The sequence below is a fragment of the Syngnathus leptorhynchus genome, chromosome 3 (assembly GCF_054491065.1).
Source record: "Syngnathus leptorhynchus isolate UIUO chromosome 3, UIUO_Slep, whole genome shotgun sequence".
Taxonomy (NCBI): domain Eukaryota; kingdom Metazoa; phylum Chordata; class Actinopteri; order Syngnathiformes; family Syngnathidae; genus Syngnathus; species Syngnathus leptorhynchus.
Window position 1 is genome coordinate 19155889 of NC_141197.1, and position 20420 is coordinate 19176308.

Here is a 20420-nt window from a genome sequence, read left to right on the forward strand (position 1 = left end):
AAACATTCAGAGGCATATACTTATATATACTATACTATTTGTAACAAATCAATTCGCGTCAAAATCGGTAAATAAATCAATTTGTTATTATGAATATCGGATGGCCGGGGGATTCACAGTATCCCAAACGCGCTCAAGCGTCCGAGGCGCCCTCTAGTGGTTATATTTATGTGGTCCTCGAAACGAGGAACAGGCCGGGTGGAAATATCGCGAGATGATGACGCGTCCGCGCACGTTTGCGTAACATGATGGTAAAATGTAACTTGTGTCCTTTCACACTGAATCGGACCCATGGCGGCACATTTGAAGGTAAAATGACACGCCAGCTTCTACTTTTTAATCACAAACATGACGATTAAGTTCTTAAACCAGACTAGTTTGCTGGGTTTGTTTTGGTTACTCTTTGTTTCTTGCAGTCATTCGATAGGGTGGAGTTGCCCCTTTGAGTCCTGAATTTGATTCACAGTGATTTTTTACTTCTTATTTTCATAAAATAGCAATGAGAAAATGCCAATCAAAATTTGCATTAGACTAGTTTGACGAAATTGCTTGCACTCTACTTTGTTCTTCATAACTTGCAAACACCAGGAGAGGCAAAATAGCAGAAGATATTATAATGTTGTATCATCCAAATCCTGTTAATGTCTACTGTGGACTTGCATGTTTGTGACCTTTGCCTGTTTGTGATCTTTTCTCCTCTCTGTGTGCAGAAGCAGCTAAAAGAGGCATTGAAGGTCATTAGCTCGGGTAGCTTCCTCTTTGCCTCCTACCTCACAGTGATGGGAGATGAGCGTTTCTATGCCAACCAGCTGATGCCCCTGCTGCAAAGGCTAGTGGGGGCAGAGACGGCTCACGTGCTAGCCATAAAAATGATTAGTCTGGGTTTAGTTCCCATCAACCGCTACCAGGATCCCGAGTCACTGGTGAGTGGATATTTTTACTTGTCCAAGAAACAAAATTGTGTCCTTGAAAACCGTGTTGGTCCTCTGTTGTGTGCAGCAAATTAACGTCCTGGGCCTGAAGTTCAAAAACCCCGTTGGGATCGCGGCGGGCTTTGATAAGCACGGTGAAGCGGTGGACGGTTTGTACAAGATCGGCTTTGGCTTTGTGGAAGTTGGGACCATCACCCCGAAAGCGCAAGATGGCAACCCCAAACCGCGCGTGTTCCGACTGGCAGCAGACCGTGCCATCATTAACAGGTAGGTTGTTATTTATTATAAATATTAATTGTGACAAGGAAATATAAATAGTTTTTTTTGTTTGAACAGTGGCAAAACAACCATAAGCTGAAATATTGCTATTTTAGAAGTAGGTGTTTAGTACAACTATGGCACAAGAAACACACGTGCATGTTCCAGCAAAAAGCAAACATTATACGTAATAAACGCACTCACACTGCCAAGAGTCATCAGCATAAGTCAACACAATATGCAGAATCGTGTTTGCGAGGCAAGTGCAAGTCTCTCAATAGTTGTGTAATGCAGATAATTGACCCCTCCTTCATTGCAATTTATTTTAAATATGAGATGTCTCACTGTGTTCTAGATATGGTTTCAACAGTTGTGGTATTCTCCAAGCACAGCAAAGGTTGAAAGCCCGAGAGGCAGCTCAACAGGAGCAAACAAAAGGTTTGGGTTTTTTTTTTTTACTTTATTTATAATGCTTTCTTAATTTTGCCTCACTGAATATTTCTTGCGATGATGCCGATTGTTTATTCTTTCTAGCCGGCTTTCCCCTGGGAATTAACTTGGGCAAGAACAAGGAGTCCTGGGATGCGAAGGCAGATTACTTGGAGGGGGTGACGGGGATGGGCCCGCTGGCCGACTACCTTGTGGTAAACGTCAGCAGTCCCAATACGCCGGGTCTGCGTGACCTGCAAGGCAAAGAGGAGCTCCGACGGCTCTTGGATACGGTTTGTTGAAACACCTGCCGTCATGACGCCATTTTTGTTTCTGTTTTGTGCTGCTATTAATGTGTTTTGATGTCAGGTGTTGAAAAAGCGGGACGGCATGCAGGGAAGGCACAAGCCTCCCGTACTGGTTAAGATCGCGCCGGACCTCAGCGCTCAGGACAAACGAGACATCGCTGATGTTGTCACTGAGGTCTGAAGTTCAATCTAATTCGGATTTGACGTCAGGCTCTCCCAAACACACACACAGTCGGTCATGTTTGTCTTTTTTTTCTGTAGCTTGGCGTGGATGGCTTAATGGTGTCCAACACCACTGTGTCTCGGCCAGAAACTTTACAAGATCCTCAAAGGTGTGAGACTGGTGGGCTGAGTGGGCAGCCTCTCAAAGACATGTCCACAAACACTGTTCGAGAAATGTACAAACTCACCAAAGGTACATGACACGCCTTTATTTCTTTTTTTCTCTCCCACTGCAAGTGTGATCGTGTTTTCTTAGGGAAAGTGACAATCGTCGGAATTGGGGGCGTGGCCTGCGGACAGGACGCCATGGATAAAATTCGGGCCGGCGCATCATTGGTTCAGCTTTACACAGCTTTGACCTACCAGGGCCCGCCCGTCGTCACCAAGATAAAGCGGGAATTGGAACAGCTTCTGAAGTGAGACATTTTGACTTTTGTCAGATTGAACTTGCTTTGTTTTTCCTTCACGTCTGTTGCTTCCCTTGCACTTCTTGCAGAGAACAAGGATTTCGCAGCGTTTCTGAGGCCGTGGGCGCAGATCACAAGGGATTCGATGGAGCCACTCGCAAAGAAAGCTGACGTCTCCGCCATCTCTGCTGCAGTCTTTCCTCCAGCTGGGCAGAAGTTGATCTTTTGTTACAGTGTAACAGCAATTAGCAGAACGCTAATACAAACGTACTGGACACTACAAAGTTTACGAAAATCCCATTTTTTTGCTAAAAGTTCACTGTGTCTTTCAAAATTACTGGAAGAGGGTCGTCATACTGCTTTTGTCGAGCTTAAAGTGGAGTGTTTTTTTAAGCGAATTGGTTTGAAAGTCATTTTACACAGACACAATAATTACTTGTATTTATTTATGATGCATCACGCCGCGAACCTGTTCTGTCCTAATGTAGTTGCCGTAGTTTGCTTCACACACCCCTCCCCTCCTTTAAAAGAAAAAAAAATGGCCGATTTACTGCGCATGCGCATTGACCAATATTTACATCCACAGTTTTGGAGACTCTTCATCATATCATTGTTTTTCTGAACGGAGGAATGAACGAACTCAAGCCTCGAAACACAACGTGCATCATGGACTAAAATAGCCCTTTAAAATTTCGTGTCTGGGCCTCGAAGCTTCTATGATTGAGCATAACTTGCTCTGCGGATAACAAAGAGACAGACGTGTTTGACAGCAACACATCGCCAAGAGGAGATCGACAAAATGCAAAGTATTGTGATTGTCGCTTGAAAAAAAAAATGTGTGCAAGGAAGACAGCAGAGTGCGATAAGGACCTTTGTGGACCTTCGCGTTTCAAATTGGAGCCTCGAACTGTGCTTTTCAGCGCAGGTTTGTTCTCTCGTCACTCTCACTTGTTTAGTAGCTGTCTATGAAATATACGTCTTTTTTTTTTTTTTTATTTAACGTTGACGTCGATTCTTGCACAAAAGCATGTATTCACTGTTCACGTTAATAACTCAATTGGATGAAAGAATTCAATGGAAGTATTGCAAAGTTAGTGGTTTAAAAACCATCGACATTTAAAAAGTAATCTGGGAATGGGGAAAGTGATCAAATAAAAAAAAACGTGTTCGTTCTACGTGCCCTCAAAAGTGTGAACATGAATTTCAAAGTGGTGAGAAAAGGTTGACTTTTTTTTTTTCTTCTGTCCTGCAGTCCTCAATGAAGATCTTCTCGCTGAGCAGCAAATTAAAAAAGAGGAGGAGCCAGAGTGTTCCCAAATGAAAGAGGAGGAAGAGTCAGAGTATGTCCAAATAAAAGCAGAAGAGGGGAAATCCAAAAATCATCACATTAAAGAAGAGCAACAGGAGGACCAAATCACAAAGTTTCTTTCGACTGGTGTCAGTGTGAAGACTGAAGCAGCGGGTGATTTTGGAGGACCTCAAACAGACAACCTCTCCGCTCCACTTTCGGAAGGAGACGACGTAACGTCACGCTCTTCCGATAATAGCGATAACGATGGTGACGAACACTCCGAAGGTGACGTGATGCGTCGCACCGACGACAAACAATTGAAATGTTCTCAGTGCGATAAAACGTTTGTCTACAAGTCATCCTTGAAAAGACACACGAGGATACACACGGGGGAATCTTTTGCCTGCTCGGTTTGCGACAGACGATTCGTTCAAAGAAGCACTTTAAGAGCTCACACGAGAACACACACCGGAGAAAAACCTTTTGCTTGTTCCGTTTGCGGTAAAAGCTATTCTCTAAAGCAAAGCTTAATATGTCACACCAGAACACACACTGGGTTAAAACCTTTCGTCTGCTCCGATTGCGGGAAAGAATTCTCGACAAAAGGAGAATTAACAGTTCACACAAGAACACACACTGGAGAAAAACCATTTGCCTGTTCAGTTTGTAGTAAAACATTTTCTTTAAAGGAAAGCTTAATAATACATACAAGAACACACACTGGGGAAAAACCTTTTGCCTGCTCAGTTTGTGGGAAAAGTTACGCTCGAAAAGGGCGTTTAAGCAATCACTTAAAAACACACACTGGGGAAAAACCCTTTGCCTGCTCGGATTGCGGCAAAAGATTCTCTTCAAAGGCGTATTTAACCAGACACACAAGAAGACACAATGCGGAAAAATCTTTTGTCTGCTCAGAATGTGGCAAAAGATTTTCTAGAAATGCAGATTTAAGGGTTCACACAAGAACGCACACAGGGGAAAAGCCTTTCACTTGCTCCGTTTGTGAGAAAACCTTTTCTCTAAAGGAAAGCTTAATAAGACACACAAGAACGCACACTGGGGAAAAACCTTTTGCCTGTTCAATTTGTGGGAAAGGCTTTAGGATGAAGATAGAATTACAAATACACACAAGAACACACACTGGGGAAAAACCGTTTGAATGTTCATTTTGTGGGAGACGATTCAGACAAAGGGGACATTTGAAAGCACACAGAAGAAGACATACTGGAGAAAAACCTTTTGGCTGTTCACTATGTGAACAAGGATTCACGCTCAAGAAACTTTTAAAAGCACACACATGCACACTGGGGAAAAACCCTTTGCCTGCACAGATTGTGTCGCAAGATTCTCTCGAGGGAACAAATTAATTTGAATGTTTTTTTTCTTTGTGTGTGTGATGTTCTTAATATGCCTTGAGCATTAAAGTGTGGAATTCTCATATTTAATGTGTTAAATAATTGTATGTTTCATGATGAATAAAACAAGTGTCATTAAAAATAAAAACAACTTGTCCTAGTGTACCTTAAACACCTTTTTTTTTCATTTTCTCAGAAAATAAGCAACTTTTTAAATGAATATGGCATTTAGGAGTAGATGTAAAGATGTTTGTTTGCCGTTTGTATTATGAGGGCATGCTTGGAAAGTTTCTGATTATTGACTCACAGAGTTTGAGAACCCTACCTTACAAATCTCAACATGTCGAAAAATTAAGGCCTGAATTCTTTTGGGGTGCAGTTTACATCACTTACCAGTAAAGTGGGTAACGCAATTTCCATCTCTTTGTGTGTCTTGGCATGTGAAGTGATTGACAATAAAGTTGACTTTGACTCGAAGGGGCACAGCAGTTTCTTACATCACGGTGCCAGCGATATTCTGTTCACTTCCTCAAATGACGATTATGGCATCATGTCATTGAAATGTTCCTCGAGTTGACTTTATGTGTAAGAGTCAAACGTTTGATGTCAATTTGGTTTAATTGCAGTCAAACCCATTTTGGATACATTAGTCTTCATTGTAAACAGTACAATCAATGACATATTACATCATCCCAAACAATAATACATAATTGACATACTATGCTTGTGAACTTGATTTTAGATGATAGTCTTGTATAATACGAAGAGCGGAAAATACATAAGAATTAATGTTCTTAAAATGAGTATTGTGTAGAACTCAAGTGACTGAAGCGATGATGTTTAAGAAATGACATCACATCCCTCCGGTGTGCGTTCGAATGTGCGTTATCAAACTTCCCTTAACAGAGAAACGTTTGTCACAAAAAGGGCAAGTGAAGGGTTTTTCCCCAGTGTGCGTTCTCATATGATTTTTTAAATGTGTCTTTTGAGAGAATTTTGTGCCACAGTCTGAGCATGCAAAAGGTTTTTCGCCCGTGTGCGTTCTCATGTGCTGAACCAATGTGGAGCGAACGGTAAAACTGGTTTTGCAGACAGCGCATGTAAACGGTTTCTCTCCCGTGTGCGTTCGTGTGTGAGTTCTTAGATTTTCCCTGCGAGGGAAACTTTTTCCACAAATTGAGCAAGTAAATGGTTTCTCTCCAGTGTGCGTTCTCTGGTGAACAACCCACGCGGAGCGATCGCAAAATATTTTATCGCAAATTGAGCAGGAAAACGGCTTTTCGCCTGTGTGCGTTCTCGTGTGCGTTGTCAAATGAGCCTTCTCGTAGAACGCTTGACCGCAGAATGAGCAGACAAATGGTTTTTCCCCCGTGTGATATCTCATGTGCCTTTTCAGATTCTTTTTGTGGCCAAACATTTTGTCGCACTGAGAACATTTCAAGGATTTGTTCACATCTTCTTTCGAGTGTTCATCGTCAGTGTCGGGAGAGCGTGACATTGCGTCGTCGCTATCTAATAGCGGAGTTAGCGGTCCGTCAGTTGCGGATCTTCTTCCTTCCGCTGTCGAGCGTCGATTCACGCTGCTACTCGGAGGTTCAGTCCCTCTGTGGTGCTCACTCTGACTTTTGTCTTCATCATCTTCACTCTTTACGATGACACGGATCACCGGGAAGTCCAGCCCTTGAAGATGCTCGCCTTCCTGACTGATGAAGCGCTGCTCCTCTTCCTCTTTGACGCTGGTGGGCTGTGCAAAGCAAAGCCCGATTCCGCCACCGTCATCCATTGGCTGCAAACGATGGCGAATTTCAAAATTAAAAGGAAACATTTATGGGTTAAATGACTGTAAAATATTGAAATCGGGGAAGAAAAATCTTGATAAGGTTCCCAAAGAACAAACAAAAATAGAAAGCTACGATACAAATGAAATTCAAAAGTGCTCAAACCTTCTGTGACACAACTTGAGGCTTGATCCAAAAACAGTTGACGTTATCGCTCGTTTGTTCGACAAACTTCAGCCTAGTGGACAGTCTGACCAGTAGCCACAGTTAGACTCGCAGAATGTGTACTTTGCACATTTAAATTAGCAACTCTTGTTATTTCATAGAATCACATCACTTTACACTCTTATTGATTCCGATTAGCGCTGTGTTGCTAACTTCTGCGTCGCTTTGTAAGCTAAGCTAAACCGGAGAACCTCGAAAGTGATCACATAACAGTTTAAATAGAGCCTGATAATTCCTAAATTGTCCTTTATGTGATAGAATTGAAAACTAAAATAAGATCACTATAACGCAAAAATAAACCTTGTAACTGCACAGTCGAATTCGATGGCAGTTGAGTTTACACCGTGCAACGCATTTGGCTACGGCGACCCTGTTTGGACAAAGGACTCTTAAAAAAGCGCGTTCTTTTAATTCATGCATGTCCGGGTGGCAAAAGGGTGCCCACCTGAAGGTTCCGGTAGATTTATTTTGTATTTTTCATGAAGATAAAAGTAATAATCCACAATTTACGGTAATATATCGACCTCAAACGCCAGACGTTTTGACATCATTTTCTCTTTCAAGGAGAAAATAACAAAGACTTCATTGATTAGTGATGCATTTATATTTCAAAAACACAACATTCATTACGTGTTTCATATATGATGACAAATTGTGAGGATCCACCACAGTCTCGATACAGTTTCATTTAAAAAAAAAAAAAGATAAATGAAAAATCAGGCAAATGAAATTTGTTCTCCATAAAGAACACAATGCGGGAAAGAACGATGTCCAATTCTGCGCTAAGTTTTCTGTAAGTCATTATAGAAATGAGTGAACCCTTAGAATGTAGAGAATACTTTTGAATATAGTTAAAACGCAATCTTAATATCGACATTGTTACTTACTGTGTGTTCTCATGTGATTATTCAAAGAAGAATGATAACTAAAGCTCGTATGACAGATTGAGCAAGTAAAAGGTTTTTCTCCAGTGTGTGATCTTGAGTGCGTCATCAAATTTGTCCTTTGAGTGAACCGTTTGCCACATTCTGAGCAGGCAAAAGGTTTCTCTCCTGTGTGCGTTCTCATGTGCTGAACCAATCCTGACTGAACTCGGAAATTTGCATCGCAGACTGTGCAAGAAAACGGCTTCTCTCCGGTGTGTGTTCTCGAGTGCGTTCTCAAATTTCCCTTTCGGGAGAATCTCTGGCCACACTCTGAGCAGGCAAATGGTTTCTCACCTGTGTGTGTTTGCATATGTGTTATCATGGATTCCTTTCGAGAGAATCTTCTTTCGCAGATTGGGCAAGAATAAGGTTTCTCCCCAGTGTGCGTCCTCATGTGTTTGACCAACAATGCACGCACTCGAAAACTTGTGTTACAGATTGAGCAGGGAAAAGGTTTTTCTCCAGTGTGTGTTCTTGTGTGCGCTATCAAAGTTGTCATTTCAGAAAACCCTTTTCCGCAAAATGAGCATACAAAAGGTTTCTCTCCTGTGTGAATCCTCATGTGTCTTTTCAAATTCCTCTTGTTGACAAAGGCTTTGTCACATTCAGAACATGTCAAGCGTGCGCTGTCAGTGCGACATGTCCCATCACCTTTGGCGTGTTCATCATCAATGTCATCGTTATCTGACGTTGGAGCGACGAGGCTGCCATCTTGGGATCTGTGTTCACAAAGCTCATCTTCATCGTCTTCGTTCTTTACAATGACACAAATCACCGGGAAGTCCACTGCTGGAAGCTGACTTATGCTGTGTTCATCTTCTTCCACTTTAATACGGGAGGGCTCCGGCTCCTCGGGCGGATGATGGATTTCTACTGCTCTCATCCCTCCGATGTCCATTGTTAGTGTTTTGATGGTTTGATATCAAAACTGGAATGATCAGAGAAATGATCACTATCATCAGGAGGATTTAAATTTGACTACTAATACTATCAATGGGAAAAGTCACGAGGTACAATAGCAAGAGATTGAAAAGCATGCACAGAAGTGGAACAAGCATACGACATCGAGTTGAGCAGAGCCACGGATAGCCAATCAGGAAGCTCTCTGAAGTTGGAGACCAAAGAAGACTTTTTGACAGACTGACGTTTTTGGGAAACGGTGTTGATTATCTTCACGTACTCCGCTTACTTTTAATGATAGGAGGAATATGAACGTTTGAATGAGAAAAGTAGGCAAACCTTTTTATGTGCAATGTAACTTGAGACTTCCTGAAACTAGATTCCAGTCTTTGACGTTTCCGCTCTTTTGGATCGAAAAAGTCCCTCGTCGTAGTCTTGGTATGTTTTGAGACTTCCGCGTCTCTTTGTTTATAGAGAGCTAGCAAGCGAAAATTAGGACTGCACCGAGGCTGGTTTATCCAAAATGAGTAGAATTACTGACGTTAAAATAGTTATATGAAATATTTTCTGGATGGACAAAATCAGGGACGTCGTGAACGATTTGACAATAACACCAGTCTTCTGGTGACCGGATGTGAAGCCGAGTCGCTTCAATCTACGGCAAGCCACTTGGACAAAATTGTTTACCCACAAGTGATGCCTCTGCGAGAAATAAGGGCTTACATCGGTGAAGCGGTTTCATGATCATGTTTTACGTGGTGTTTTTGTGTCACAAATCATATATTATAATCGTAATATAGTTTTTTAATTAGCTACTGTACGGAACTGTACAACCTGTCGTTAATAACTGCAACGGGGGACACCTACTGGTCAGAATGGGGTGGCAAGAAAGCGCATGCGAAATACATTCAGCTGGAGAAAAGTTTTTTTTTGCCACAGTATCATGTTTATTATTAATTAATTCAGTGTTCATTATGGATCGACGTTATTGGACAGTAACGAACTAAATTAATCTTACAGGCACGTGAAAGCAGTGATTTACCAGGCACGCCATTTCGTCGCAACCCGAGGTCATAACATCAACTACGGTAAGTCCACCTGAACAAAGTCACCTGAAAATAGCGCGTTTTTTAATTAAGTTAAACTAATCATCAAAAGTAACTGTAGGTGCTGTATGATACACTGAAACTATTCTTTTTAAATGTTTGTCTTCCACAAAGGTCATACATTAAGCCCCCTCCCAACAGAAATCACCAATCAGTTCGAATATCAAAATGCATTTATTCAATTATTTTAATTTTTTTCCTCTAGTCGAAACATGACATTTGACTACACGCATAGAGATAACACACTATAAACCCTAAACAAACATTTTCACATTTGTGTCCTCGAGTACAATCTGCGGGCGTGTTGGAAACATTTATTGCACTTAAAAAATGTTGAGGGATTGATTTATGAAAGAGCCTTCAAGTTTCCCATACAATTTCCAGTCCTTCACTGACTGCTGCTGCTGTTCTCACCAGCACATTTGTGTCTGTCAACTTGAAATTTGTGAGTAAATCTTTTATCACACACACTGCAGCCAAAAACTTTCTCCCCGGTGTGTGTTTTCATGTGTGTTGCCAATGCTGAACGAACCCGAAAATTTTTGTTGCACACTGAGCAGGTGTACGGTCTCTCTCCAGTGTGTGTTCTTGTGTGTATGATCAAGCTTCCTTTTTGTGTGAACCTTTTGCCACAAATTGAACATGCAAAAGGTTTTTCCCCCGTGTGCGTTCGCATGTGTATCATCATCACCGAGTGAACCCTAAAACTGGTGTTGCACACCGAGCAGGTGAAAGGCTTCTCCCCAGTGTGTGTTCTTGTATGCGATATCAAATGGCCTTTGTGAGCAAATTTTTTATCGCAAAACGGGCATGTAAAAGGTTTCTCCCCAGTGTGCGTTCGCATGTGCGTCGCTAGCGCGGAATTATCGCGAAAACGTTTGGTGCAGAGTGAGCATGTATATGGTCTTTCTCCTGTGTGTGTTCTCATATGTGCCACTAAACTTGCCCTCTGAGAGAACTTTTTGTCACACAGCGAGCAGGCAAAAGGTTTTTCTCCCGTGTGACATCGCCGATGTCTTTTCAATGTCGAGTTGTCGCTAAACGTTTTGTCACAATCTGTACATTTAAGATGTCCACTGTCCGTCTGACTCCTCGCATCACCTCTAGGCTCATCAGCATCATGAAAGTGTGGCGGCGGATTTTTGTTGTCTGATAACGGAGCCGCGAGATCCGCTCGTCTCTTTTTGCTTTGAATGTGTCGACGCTGCGAGGAGTGAGGCTTGTCTTCATCTTCACTCTTTACGTGGACGACAGTCAATGGGAACTTGGCGATGTCAGCCTCATCCTCCTCTTCTTTAACGCAAGTGGCTTGTGTGTCTTCTAGCTTCTCCCTGGGGCTCCACTCTTGCTCAAGATTATCTTTGTTGCAACTTTTTGCAGATCTACCTTCCCCAACGTCCTCCATTGTTTGTGTGTCTGCAGAAAAAACAACCCAATTTAAATTCGCGCTGTGTGCCCCAGACTATTTGAAGAGGAAAAACCCAATTTTGCTTATACGTGGTGTGTGGTAAAAAAAAAAAAAAATTGTGTCAGTTTCTGGTAAAACCATATTTCAAAAGCGACATAACAAGTGAAAGAAGTGAACAAACCTGCTGTGTTCAATCCAAAGTGAGGCTTGAGAACAGCATTCAATATTTGACGCTGTCGCTCGTTCTCTGCTTTTGAACGACAAAGTTCCTCTTCGTATTCTGTTATCGTTCTTTGGAACACTACAAATACCTCGTCAACAGCCGCACTCAGTCGCTGATTCAGCAACGCTCTCAACATTTGCACTTTGCACATTTTCACTCGGCAATCACATCACTTGACACACTTGATCTTTGCTTTAGCGGTTTGCGGGCAGCTAACTTTCACGTCTCTTTGTTTGCAGCCAACAAGTGAAGCCAATTTGAGGGACCTTCAGGCGAGCAGTAATAACAACAATGATGTTTAACATATACATACAAAAGAAACGACACTGCAAAAACCAACGCACTAACCGGTACAATAACCACGCCAGCTTGTTTGGGTGTGTTGATGCTAATGTTCATCGTCAGTCCTTTTTTTTCTTGTACCTTTATTTTGGCGTTTTACAAACTGGATTAGGGCATTACCGCCACCCATTGATTTGCAATGATTACTGCTTTGCCTTGCTAAATTGATAATCGATATTAACGCTATAAAAAATGCGATTTAAAAATAAACCAAATACCTTGAATTACTTTGTGTGAATTTACTCAAAATTTTGAAATTTAAACTGCGTCAATTACGCCAAGTTACGTCCTTAAAGTGGACTCCAAAAAGGCGGAAGTGAGCACACATGACGTCATATAAGAGTTCTGGTGCGGCGTCACTTCCTGCGGAGCTACCGCAGCCATTTTGTCGATCGAGAAGTACCCGAGCAGAAGCTTCTCTTACGGCGAGCTCGATTAGCAGCGTAGTTTTCGACAAAATAGTGAAAAACAACGCTCTTTAGAATGCCGCGGAGCTGCTGCCTCATCGATTGTTTTGCCAGCAAAGCAATGCAGCCGGAGAAGTTTGACAAAAGACGTTTTCTGTTATTGGCTACTCTTAAAATAACGAGTTGGAACCAACCCGTTCCGCGCGACACGTGAAGTCAGAATTGTCGCCACCATGGGTTCTTGCTTGTTTTATGGTTCGTATGTCCTCTTGCAGTGGAGAAATCTCAAGGGGATGCCTGTTATTTAACTGCGTGATCGTGCGATATTGAAACTACAGTTTTGCTGCCAAAGTGATCTTGAGATTTGAACCTCCCTCGTGGCCGACATGGGCTCGTGTGGCTAATGCTAACCCGCGTGTGAAGACTTTTAATTTTATCTTAAGCAATATCAGAAATCAGTTGCGTTTTGGCCCAAACTCTGAAAAGTTGCGTTTAAAACAAAGTTGTGAAGATACCAAGTTATCTTATGTCTACCCCTCCAGATGTTCACAGGCCATTTGAACACGTGGACACACACTTCTAAGATGGTGGATGACATTTTGCCTGTAAGTGTCGATTATCATTAAGAGTCTGATTATCATTAAAGGGTCAATGTCAGTGTGATTCTACCTTAGCTGCATCTTTGACAGCCTGGGCACTCCTACTGTGAGAGATTCTGGGTTTTATTATTTCAGATGCAATAATAACTGTCCCTGCGCTTTCTGCACACCCGTCCACTGGTGTCTCGGATTGAATAAGGGACTATATATAAATCATGACACTGGAATAAAATGTTCTTAGCAAACTTGCATGCTGAAATTGTTTCTTTTTACTCAGGGTTAAGCAAGAAGAGAAACAGGGATGAACTGTTCCATCTGCTGGCCATGATGGACAAAGTCGACATGCCACTAAGAAGAGTGATCGCTCGTGTTTGCCGGTGAGCTGTACATTGATTTAGTTTGGTGAATTTCTATTCAAAACAAAATTTTTAAGATGACAACTGATGGTGTAAGACCACCTAAAGATTCTAAATTTTTCTCAGTCGGGTCATTTTTGCTCATGAATACAAATATACACATATAAAGTTCCCAGAGTGTAAATATTTTCCCCTTGATCAAAATGGCACTTTGTAACGAAGCCAGGTCGACCAGTTCAGTGCTGGGTGTGGCCCTATGTTTCATGACGCATCCACTGATAGACCCGAAGCAAGTTGCATTGGTTTCTGGGTTTGCAAAGAGATGCAAAAGTAAACTTTCCTCTCGCTTTCTGACTGCTACTCTACCTTGGCAGCGCAGTTTGAATTGGGGAATACATATCAAGCATATCAAGTCTTTCTTTGTGTCGCTTGCTTTCTTGCCATCAACTTCTACAGTCAGTTTGATTTCAATTGGGACAGAATGAAATATTCGCCACCTTTTGTCCGTGCAGTTGTTTCTAGAACTATTGAGCAGTTTGATGTCCTTGGTTATTCATAGCTTGTGGTTTCTTTCAGGAGTAAAATATCTCATGGAGGGACAAAGTCAACGTTACCTGTGGCAACCCTGCTGCTTCCAAAACCTGCCAGGACTTGGATTCAGTGAAGCTGAAAAGTTATTTTACATTATTGTATTATGGATAATCATTAAAACATTTTCACGTGGCATCTAATCAAAACCTTTATTATTACAGATAATTTTTATACTGTATTTAGAAAATATCTCAATGGGTGGAGATGAAGGAAATGCTAAGAAGAAAAAAAACACAAAAATAAGGCATAAAACTATGATGCAGTCTGTCATCATCCTTTTGTAAACATGCTATTAAAACTTTTTACCCCAACATGATCCACAAATATTTACATCATTTGTTACACAGTGTTTACAAATCAAGGTTCCACGGCACACTGGGTGATGGGATCGGCCATCACGTATAACTTCCGTCCTATTCATCTACTTTTTCCTCGCCTTGATAATGTCGATACTCGGGCTTCAGCTCCCAAGTGTTCTTATGCGTCCCTTTCACATTGTAGATGCCGATGTCGCGCAGGATTTCTTTGAGATAAATCTGAACGGGTCAGAAAATGTTGCAATCAACATATAGCAACATTTGAATAACCCTGTAAAGTGAATTCAAAGCGCTGTCTCACCACGGGTTGTTTGGTAATGTCCACCAGGTCTTTGATGTTGTAGTATTGATGTTTCTCAAAAGCAGAAAATAACATGTCCAACACCTGTTGCTTGTCTGCTCTCGCTCTCTTGCCTTCCTCCTTTTTTTTCCTCTCATACTCAATCTGGTAAACATAAAGCAGATAAATAGATACTTCCTATCCAAGCCCCAAATTGGGATCCACAGCCTGCTGACCAAATAGTCTCGTTAGCGACATGAAGTATGCCGCTAACATTGGATTCTGACAACACGGCGTTTCGAATGAGAAAATCTGAAAACTGACAAATGTGAGCTATTCTTACGTTGTACGCATGGTCAGCCTTGGGTTTGAAGTTGTTGGTGACTGGTTTTTGTAACTGCAGCGACAGCCGGATCGGCTTGGTGGACTCTTCGATTTGTAACCTGTTTCGAGATCAACGTGAACGTTTTTGTGGTTTGTTGCAAAATTACAATCGCAATCTGAGCAAAATATTTCACAGTTCTCAATAGACTTGTAAAGAAATGTCTTAAACTTGTCGAAAGGAGTTTCGCTTAAGACACAAGTCTCACCTCTTAAGCTTCATATAGCCTTCACTTACAGCCGGCCTGCAATCTGCTCTCTGCACCACAACTCCCTCCAAAGCAATTTTATCTGAAGTGGGGAAAAAAAATGCATATAACAACTTGGTATGTGAAAGACTTATTCGATTTGTAAAATATTTGCATTATCAAGGCCCACAAAGCAAAATGTTGACTTTCAATCACCCAATAATCCACCTGAGGTACCTCGTATCAAAATATTTCAAATCAACAAGCTACCGTTCTGGTGTTTGCATCTTCCAGGGCGCAACCAAAATAAAAAATAAAAATGTTGGCATCTTAGGATGAAGAGAAACTATCACTTGTGTGTGATTCACCTCACAAGGTGAACTCACCTGGACCAGCCCCTGCCCCCGAACCTGAGCTGCCACCATCAGATCTCTCTTCTGATTGGCCTACAGGGGGGGAGGGAGGGATGGTCAAATAAAAAAAATATATATATAGATATGTGGAATGGAAAATAGAGGGAGGAGGAGGAATCGACAATCAGAGCCACTCCCAGGGTTTAGTTGGACACGTTTTAACGAATTCAAGCCAACGCTGTTGAATACGTAAGCGCGCGCACACACCAGCAAAGCAAGAAAGCTCTCACAAGCAGCGAGCAGAGAAAACCTGACCCACCACCACAAACACAACAACCACAAACGACGATGCTGGCCCAAGTGCACAAAGTTCACACAAGGCATGCTCAGTAGCCACGATATCAAGTCAGAGCATCTTTTTTTCTTCTTCTTTGTATCTTTGATGGTTTTGAAGGCGCTCTGACTAACAACACTTGCGCTTGCTCCCGTTTTTCACCAAGTTGAACAAAAAAAAACGTGACTCTGTACAAGTTCTCTAAAATATTGCTCACTAATCTGTCCAAATTTATCGGTGAGCTCTTTCTCAATATTTGAGACAGTAGAACAACCCAGCATTCCCAAATATAGCTTAAAGATGAAAATACTCACCCGATGTCATCTCTGTGAATACTGCCAATGTCTGACCTCCCACCGTCTGCATTGTCAACGGATGTTCCCGAGGTGCAGACACTGTCTTGTCTTCTATCCCATCAATAGCAGTCAACTCTTCATTTAAAGTAAAAGACACCTGTAAGGAATAATAACTAAGATTAAGGTCAACATATTACAGCATAACTACCGATGAATATAAAGGCAAGATAGTGGTATACCATACGAGGTCTTACCTCTGGTTTCCCTAGATTACCTTTCCTTGAAAAAAAAGGAAAAAAACAATAATGTCAATGAAATGGAATAACGATTAATGGTAATAAAGCATAATAAGAAAACATACTTGGAGATTCTGAGTTTGCCAACTTCGCCTCTTCCTGTGGCTTTTGCCCATTGATGAGAGAGGTACTTGGGCACCTGCAGACTCAAAGGTTGATTTGTTTACTGGATGTATTTTGGGACAAGCTCCATTTACCACAATAAACAGTCTTGTATCAAACATGGTCAAATGTTGCTGTTAAGCAGAACAATTTCTTCAAATGAGCACAATGGAAACCACGAAGGAGAAACGTTTAGCTCATTTATTTATTTTTTTGATCATCGTTTAGTTGTGTGCTGCAAAGACAACGATTGAAGTAGATTTAGACAAAAATACTGCAATCGAAATATTGTAGAAGCGATAGTTAGCCGGGTTAGCTAAACGTTGTGTGTTCCTATTTCGAACATTTAAATACATGCACATACCTTTACAAGCCAAACGCCTGTATTTAGTTTAGCACCGGTTAAATCAACTTCTCCTGCTTTCTCTGTCATTGTAACTTTGTTGTTTTGTGAAATCTTGCAATGAAGCTTTTTGTTCTAAGTATTTCGCGCATGCGTACTGTAAGACGGTGCCCTAGAAGGTCCAAAAATATCGAGGGCATTTGTCTTTTATGTTTCATGCCAATTCTCGGTTGAGGAATACGTGTACATTGTAATTTAGTGATTGTTTATTTTTACCCCATTTAGGACTATCCAATTATGCACTGAACGGTAAGAGTTGACAGTTACTCTGACACAAAAAGCCTTTTTAGAAAAAAATTGTGCCATTAGAAAAGGGTTTCTCATCACACAATTAGAAAAGAAAATAATGTGAATCAAATTTCACAATACACTGAACACTTTATTTTCTTACAAAAAAATAATAAACAAATAATCTCTGAAATACAACATAAAGAGACGAGATGATAATTTGGGTCTGTTGCAAATCTTTTTTGTGGTAGATATACTTTCACTAGTTCGTGTTTTCCAGAGTTCCCTTGGGCAACAAGTTCAATGGTCGATTTTCTTATCTAATTTAAAAAATGAAACGATTTTTATATATAGTATAAAATGACATTGAAGCGCAGCAATGACATCACGAGCATTTCCACATTGAGTTTACAACAACAAAATGAAACGATTGTTTACTATTTCTTACTGACAGCAGAAAAAAAAAAAAAACTACATTTAAAATTGTTTCCATTTTAAGGAATGGCATGGAAAGAAATGTTACTTAGTCATAACATTGATTAAACTAATCTCCGAGAAAAAGAAAAATGCAAATGCCATCTCGTGGCCCTCATCTTCCAAATAATTGTCCATTTCTGTGTTTTATTTAGTAGACAACATTTGACTGTAAAGACCGTCTTTAAAGGAACATCTTATCATTGCTGTGGGAGAAGCGCGTGTTCAGTTCCTGAGATTTCTTCAGCAGACGCTGCTTCTGTGCATCATCGAAGCGATTGACCTTCAGGTCAGTTTCCCGATCAAATGCTCTTCTCTCCACCGGCTTGTCTTCCACCTGCTTTGCTTTCTCCTTTAGGTTCTTCGTATGCAAACTCAGCAGAGACTCTGAGCGTTTTGTTTTCTTTAATAATCAAAAAAAAAAAAGTATTGCATAATTCAGGATGATTGTGAACATATTGCTTGTCAAGAATGATTAAGTTGTCACAACTTACGTTATATTTGGACACTTTGTCAGCCATTTCCAAATCCTTTTGAGAGATTTGTGGGGCTGAATTTTTCTCAGTCTCCCCCGTCTTTTTTTTCTCGAGGCGCTCCTATTGTTCAAGAAAAAACTCATAATGATTGTGTTTTTATAAATTTAAACGGTGTCGCAAATATCACACGTGATGCCAATAAGCCAAGAATGACAATTGCTGGCTTTTCTTACCCTGGCCTTGCGCTCTGTGTCTGCAGGTGTGTCGGTCCAAATGGAGCGGTCACCTTTCTCTGGACCTGACTTCTTTTTGAAAGTGCGAGCCCCCAAACCGATATGTTGTAGTTCTGGTGGAAGTTCTGTCATCCAAGTCTCTCGGCTTGGCGCCTCTGGAACATCCTTGAAATTATTTAATTATGAATTATTACACTTGCAACAATGTAGGGAATCAAGCTGAACTGTAACATTCTGCACATCAGAAAAATCAATTACTAGTTGTTTTTTTTTCTCGACCAACACTTCACACGAAAAAAAGAAAGTACAGTAGATGTTAAAAAATAGTTATGGAAAAGCTATAAGAAAAGCTTAGACTCACAACTTTAGTCAGCTTGTCTTTCATTATTTGTGCTCTGCGTTCAATGTCCAGCGCCACTGTATTTTGAACTGGACCGTCAGATGGCATGGGTCCAATAATAAACTCATCCTCCTCCTCCTCGCTACTGAGGGAATCAGCCTTGTAGCCGGGCGACAAGGCAGGCCCAGAAAACCCTTCTTCATCACCATCATCGTCATCATTCACTGCACGGCGGAACCCTGGAGGCAAAACTGGTCCCAGCACAGGTGGCCTACAAGGAAATGTCAACAACTTAAGCCAAGAACAATGAATTTAACTTTTATCCATTCTATCACCTTTCTGGTGAGCTCTGTTTCTTGCAAAAACCTGGAGGCAATGCTGGTCCAAAGAAGCCATCATCATCTTCTTGTGCTTTTGTCTTCTCCGCTCTGTTCCAACAACAGATTGTGTTTATGTAGAGTTCACATGACATTTCTGAATTGCATGCACTTATCTACATACTCTGCATGATTGTCTTCAGACGTGTGTCCCGTCTTGACTCTTTTGACGACCACTTCTTCACCTTCATCTGACGAGCTGGACTGTTCTCTTTGTTTGTAACCAGGAGGCAAAGCGGGACCAGCAACTACGACGCGGAATCACAAATATATGATGGATATGACACTTATACGTGATTTAGTATCGTAATATTTCAAAATGTAAATTATACTCACAGTCACGTTCATCATCAGAATCGTCCGCGTTTTTAAAATTTGGGGGCAAAGCAGGTCCGATGGTGTTTTGGGAAGCCATACTGGCACCGGTTAGCACAAAGCACGTTTACTCGTTTTCTAAAATTGGTTTTAAGTCATTGCGATCCATGTAAAACATTACATTTCGCTCATCGCCCAGGACGACATTTTGAGCAGCACTGCGCATGCGTTCTTGCAATCCATACGGGAAGTCACCTACAAGAATATAATCTGGTAATTTGTATTCATTGTGATAGTTGCGGTTCCGGTTCAGTTACAATCAGGCTACTATACCTGCTTCGGATACATGTATATTTTTTCGTTCTATATTTGAAGTTTGCAACTGGAAAGACAAAATATTTATTTTGAAGGGTACAACCGGAAACTGCATTTTCCATCGCCCCCCCCCCCCCCCCCCCGCTTTTTAATCCAATAATACAAATTTAATGATAGAATGAGTGGCAGATTAGAAGGTTTTAGGGGCATACAAAAATGTTGACACAATGTGATGATGGAAATTCACAATGTATTTGTTTTTTGCTCTAAAAAGCAAGACCAGCCAATTTCATCATTTTTAACAGGTGGGTTAACCCTGTTTTAGTGTTGGAAAAACAACAACATTTGAATCTTAGTAGACAGAGGAGGATAAATAAAAATAATATGTGTAAGTCAAACCGTAACAGTCACACGCAATTTTGTAAAATGCTATAAAAACACGTGCAAAATAATCAATAAAATTCACATACTACTCTTTCTACTATCATTTCATCGGTAGCATTGGCCTTCTTTTTTCATGTTTTTACAAGGGTTATCCAATTTCTAATTTATTCTAAGCCTACAGTCAAGTCAAGAAAAACAATCAATGCTCAATGTGCAAGATATTTTGGGTGACAAAAGGCAAGGTTTATTTTCACTTGACGAATAT

The 20420-nt window shown here is 41.0% G+C and overlaps 7 protein-coding genes, 1 long non-coding RNA gene and 2 other non-coding genes across 11 annotated transcripts; 5 read left to right on the plus strand and 5 right to left on the minus strand.

Annotated features, from left to right (window-relative positions):
- Positions 1-207: 207 nt before the first annotated feature.
- On the plus strand, positions 208-2795 carry dhodh (dihydroorotate dehydrogenase). Its single transcript, XM_085908654.1, has 9 exons — positions 208-309; positions 711-923; positions 1000-1199; positions 1546-1628; positions 1725-1912; positions 1989-2102; positions 2189-2342; positions 2406-2565; positions 2646-2795. The coding sequence occupies exons 1-9, from the start codon at positions 292-294 to the stop codon at positions 2725-2727; spliced, it is 1212 nt and encodes a 403-aa protein (XP_085764780.1). The 5' UTR covers positions 208-291; the 3' UTR covers positions 2728-2795.
- Positions 2796-3337: 542 nt separating this feature from the next.
- On the plus strand, positions 3338-5494 carry LOC147059637 (uncharacterized). Its single transcript, XM_085908652.1, has 2 exons — positions 3338-3481; positions 3809-5494. Exons 1-2 carry the CDS (start codon positions 3391-3393, stop codon positions 5212-5214), a joined length of 1497 nt encoding a protein of 498 aa, XP_085764778.1. The 5' UTR covers positions 3338-3390; the 3' UTR covers positions 5215-5494.
- Positions 5495-5786: 292 nt separating this feature from the next.
- On the minus strand, positions 5787-7583 carry LOC147059638 (uncharacterized). Its single transcript, XM_085908656.1, has 2 exons — positions 7146-7583; positions 5787-6988 (listed from the first exon to the last, which is right to left on the minus strand). Exon 2 carries the CDS (start codon positions 6983-6985, stop codon positions 6056-6058), a length of 930 nt encoding a protein of 309 aa, XP_085764782.1. The 5' UTR covers positions 6986-6988; positions 7146-7583; the 3' UTR covers positions 5787-6055.
- A 230-nt stretch (positions 7584-7813) lies between these two features.
- On the minus strand, positions 7814-9660 carry LOC147059639 (uncharacterized). Its single transcript, XM_085908655.1, has 2 exons — positions 9371-9660; positions 7814-9059 (listed from the first exon to the last, which is right to left on the minus strand). Exon 2 carries the CDS (start codon positions 9027-9029, stop codon positions 8085-8087), a length of 945 nt encoding a protein of 314 aa, XP_085764781.1. The 5' UTR covers positions 9030-9059; positions 9371-9660; the 3' UTR covers positions 7814-8084.
- A 600-nt stretch (positions 9661-10260) lies between these two features.
- Positions 10261-12367, minus strand: LOC147059640 (uncharacterized). The gene is made up of 2 exons (XM_085908653.1): positions 11727-12367; positions 10261-11553 (listed from the first exon to the last, which is right to left on the minus strand). Exons 1-2 carry the CDS (start codon positions 11917-11919, stop codon positions 10526-10528), a joined length of 1221 nt encoding a protein of 406 aa, XP_085764779.1. The 5' UTR covers positions 11920-12367; the 3' UTR covers positions 10261-10525.
- A 109-nt stretch (positions 12368-12476) lies between these two features.
- LOC147059641 (uncharacterized) lies at positions 12477-14546 on the plus strand. The gene is made up of 4 exons (XR_015065745.1): positions 12477-12772; positions 13060-13122; positions 13394-13493; positions 14049-14546. It is a non-coding gene; the product is annotated as an uncharacterized LOC147059641 (long non-coding RNA).
- On the plus strand, positions 13192-13326 carry LOC147059642 (small nucleolar RNA SNORA31). The gene has a single exon (XR_015065777.1). It is a non-coding gene; the product is annotated as a small nucleolar RNA SNORA31 (small nucleolar RNA).
- LOC147059643 (small nucleolar RNA SNORA31) lies at positions 13739-13872 on the plus strand. Its single transcript, XR_015065775.1, has one exon. It is a non-coding gene; the product is annotated as a small nucleolar RNA SNORA31 (small nucleolar RNA).
- Positions 14199-17123, minus strand: LOC147059644 (general transcription factor IIF subunit 2-like). Of its 2 annotated transcripts, XM_085908444.1 has the most exons (9): positions 16975-17123; positions 16574-16647; positions 16467-16491; positions 16231-16369; positions 15616-15675; positions 15251-15332; positions 15004-15103; positions 14682-14825; positions 14199-14599 (listed from the first exon to the last, which is right to left on the minus strand). In XM_085908444.1, exons 1-9 carry the CDS (start codon positions 17041-17043, stop codon positions 14477-14479), a joined length of 816 nt encoding a protein of 271 aa, XP_085764570.1. In that variant the 5' UTR covers positions 17044-17123; the 3' UTR covers positions 14199-14476. The 2 variants fall into 2 exon arrangements, with proteins under 2 accessions (XP_085764570.1, XP_085764571.1); XM_085908445.1 differs by lacking the exon at positions 15616-15675.
- Positions 17124-17270: 147 nt separating this feature from the next.
- Positions 17271-19689, minus strand: gpalpp1 (GPALPP motifs containing 1). The gene is made up of 7 exons (XM_085907598.1): positions 19478-19689; positions 19266-19389; positions 19100-19192; positions 18786-19035; positions 18425-18589; positions 18210-18311; positions 17271-18118 (listed from the first exon to the last, which is right to left on the minus strand). The coding sequence occupies exons 1-7, from the start codon at positions 19554-19556 to the stop codon at positions 17900-17902; spliced, it is 1032 nt and encodes a 343-aa protein (XP_085763724.1). The 5' UTR covers positions 19557-19689; the 3' UTR covers positions 17271-17899.
- Positions 19690-20420: the final 731 nt, after the last annotated feature.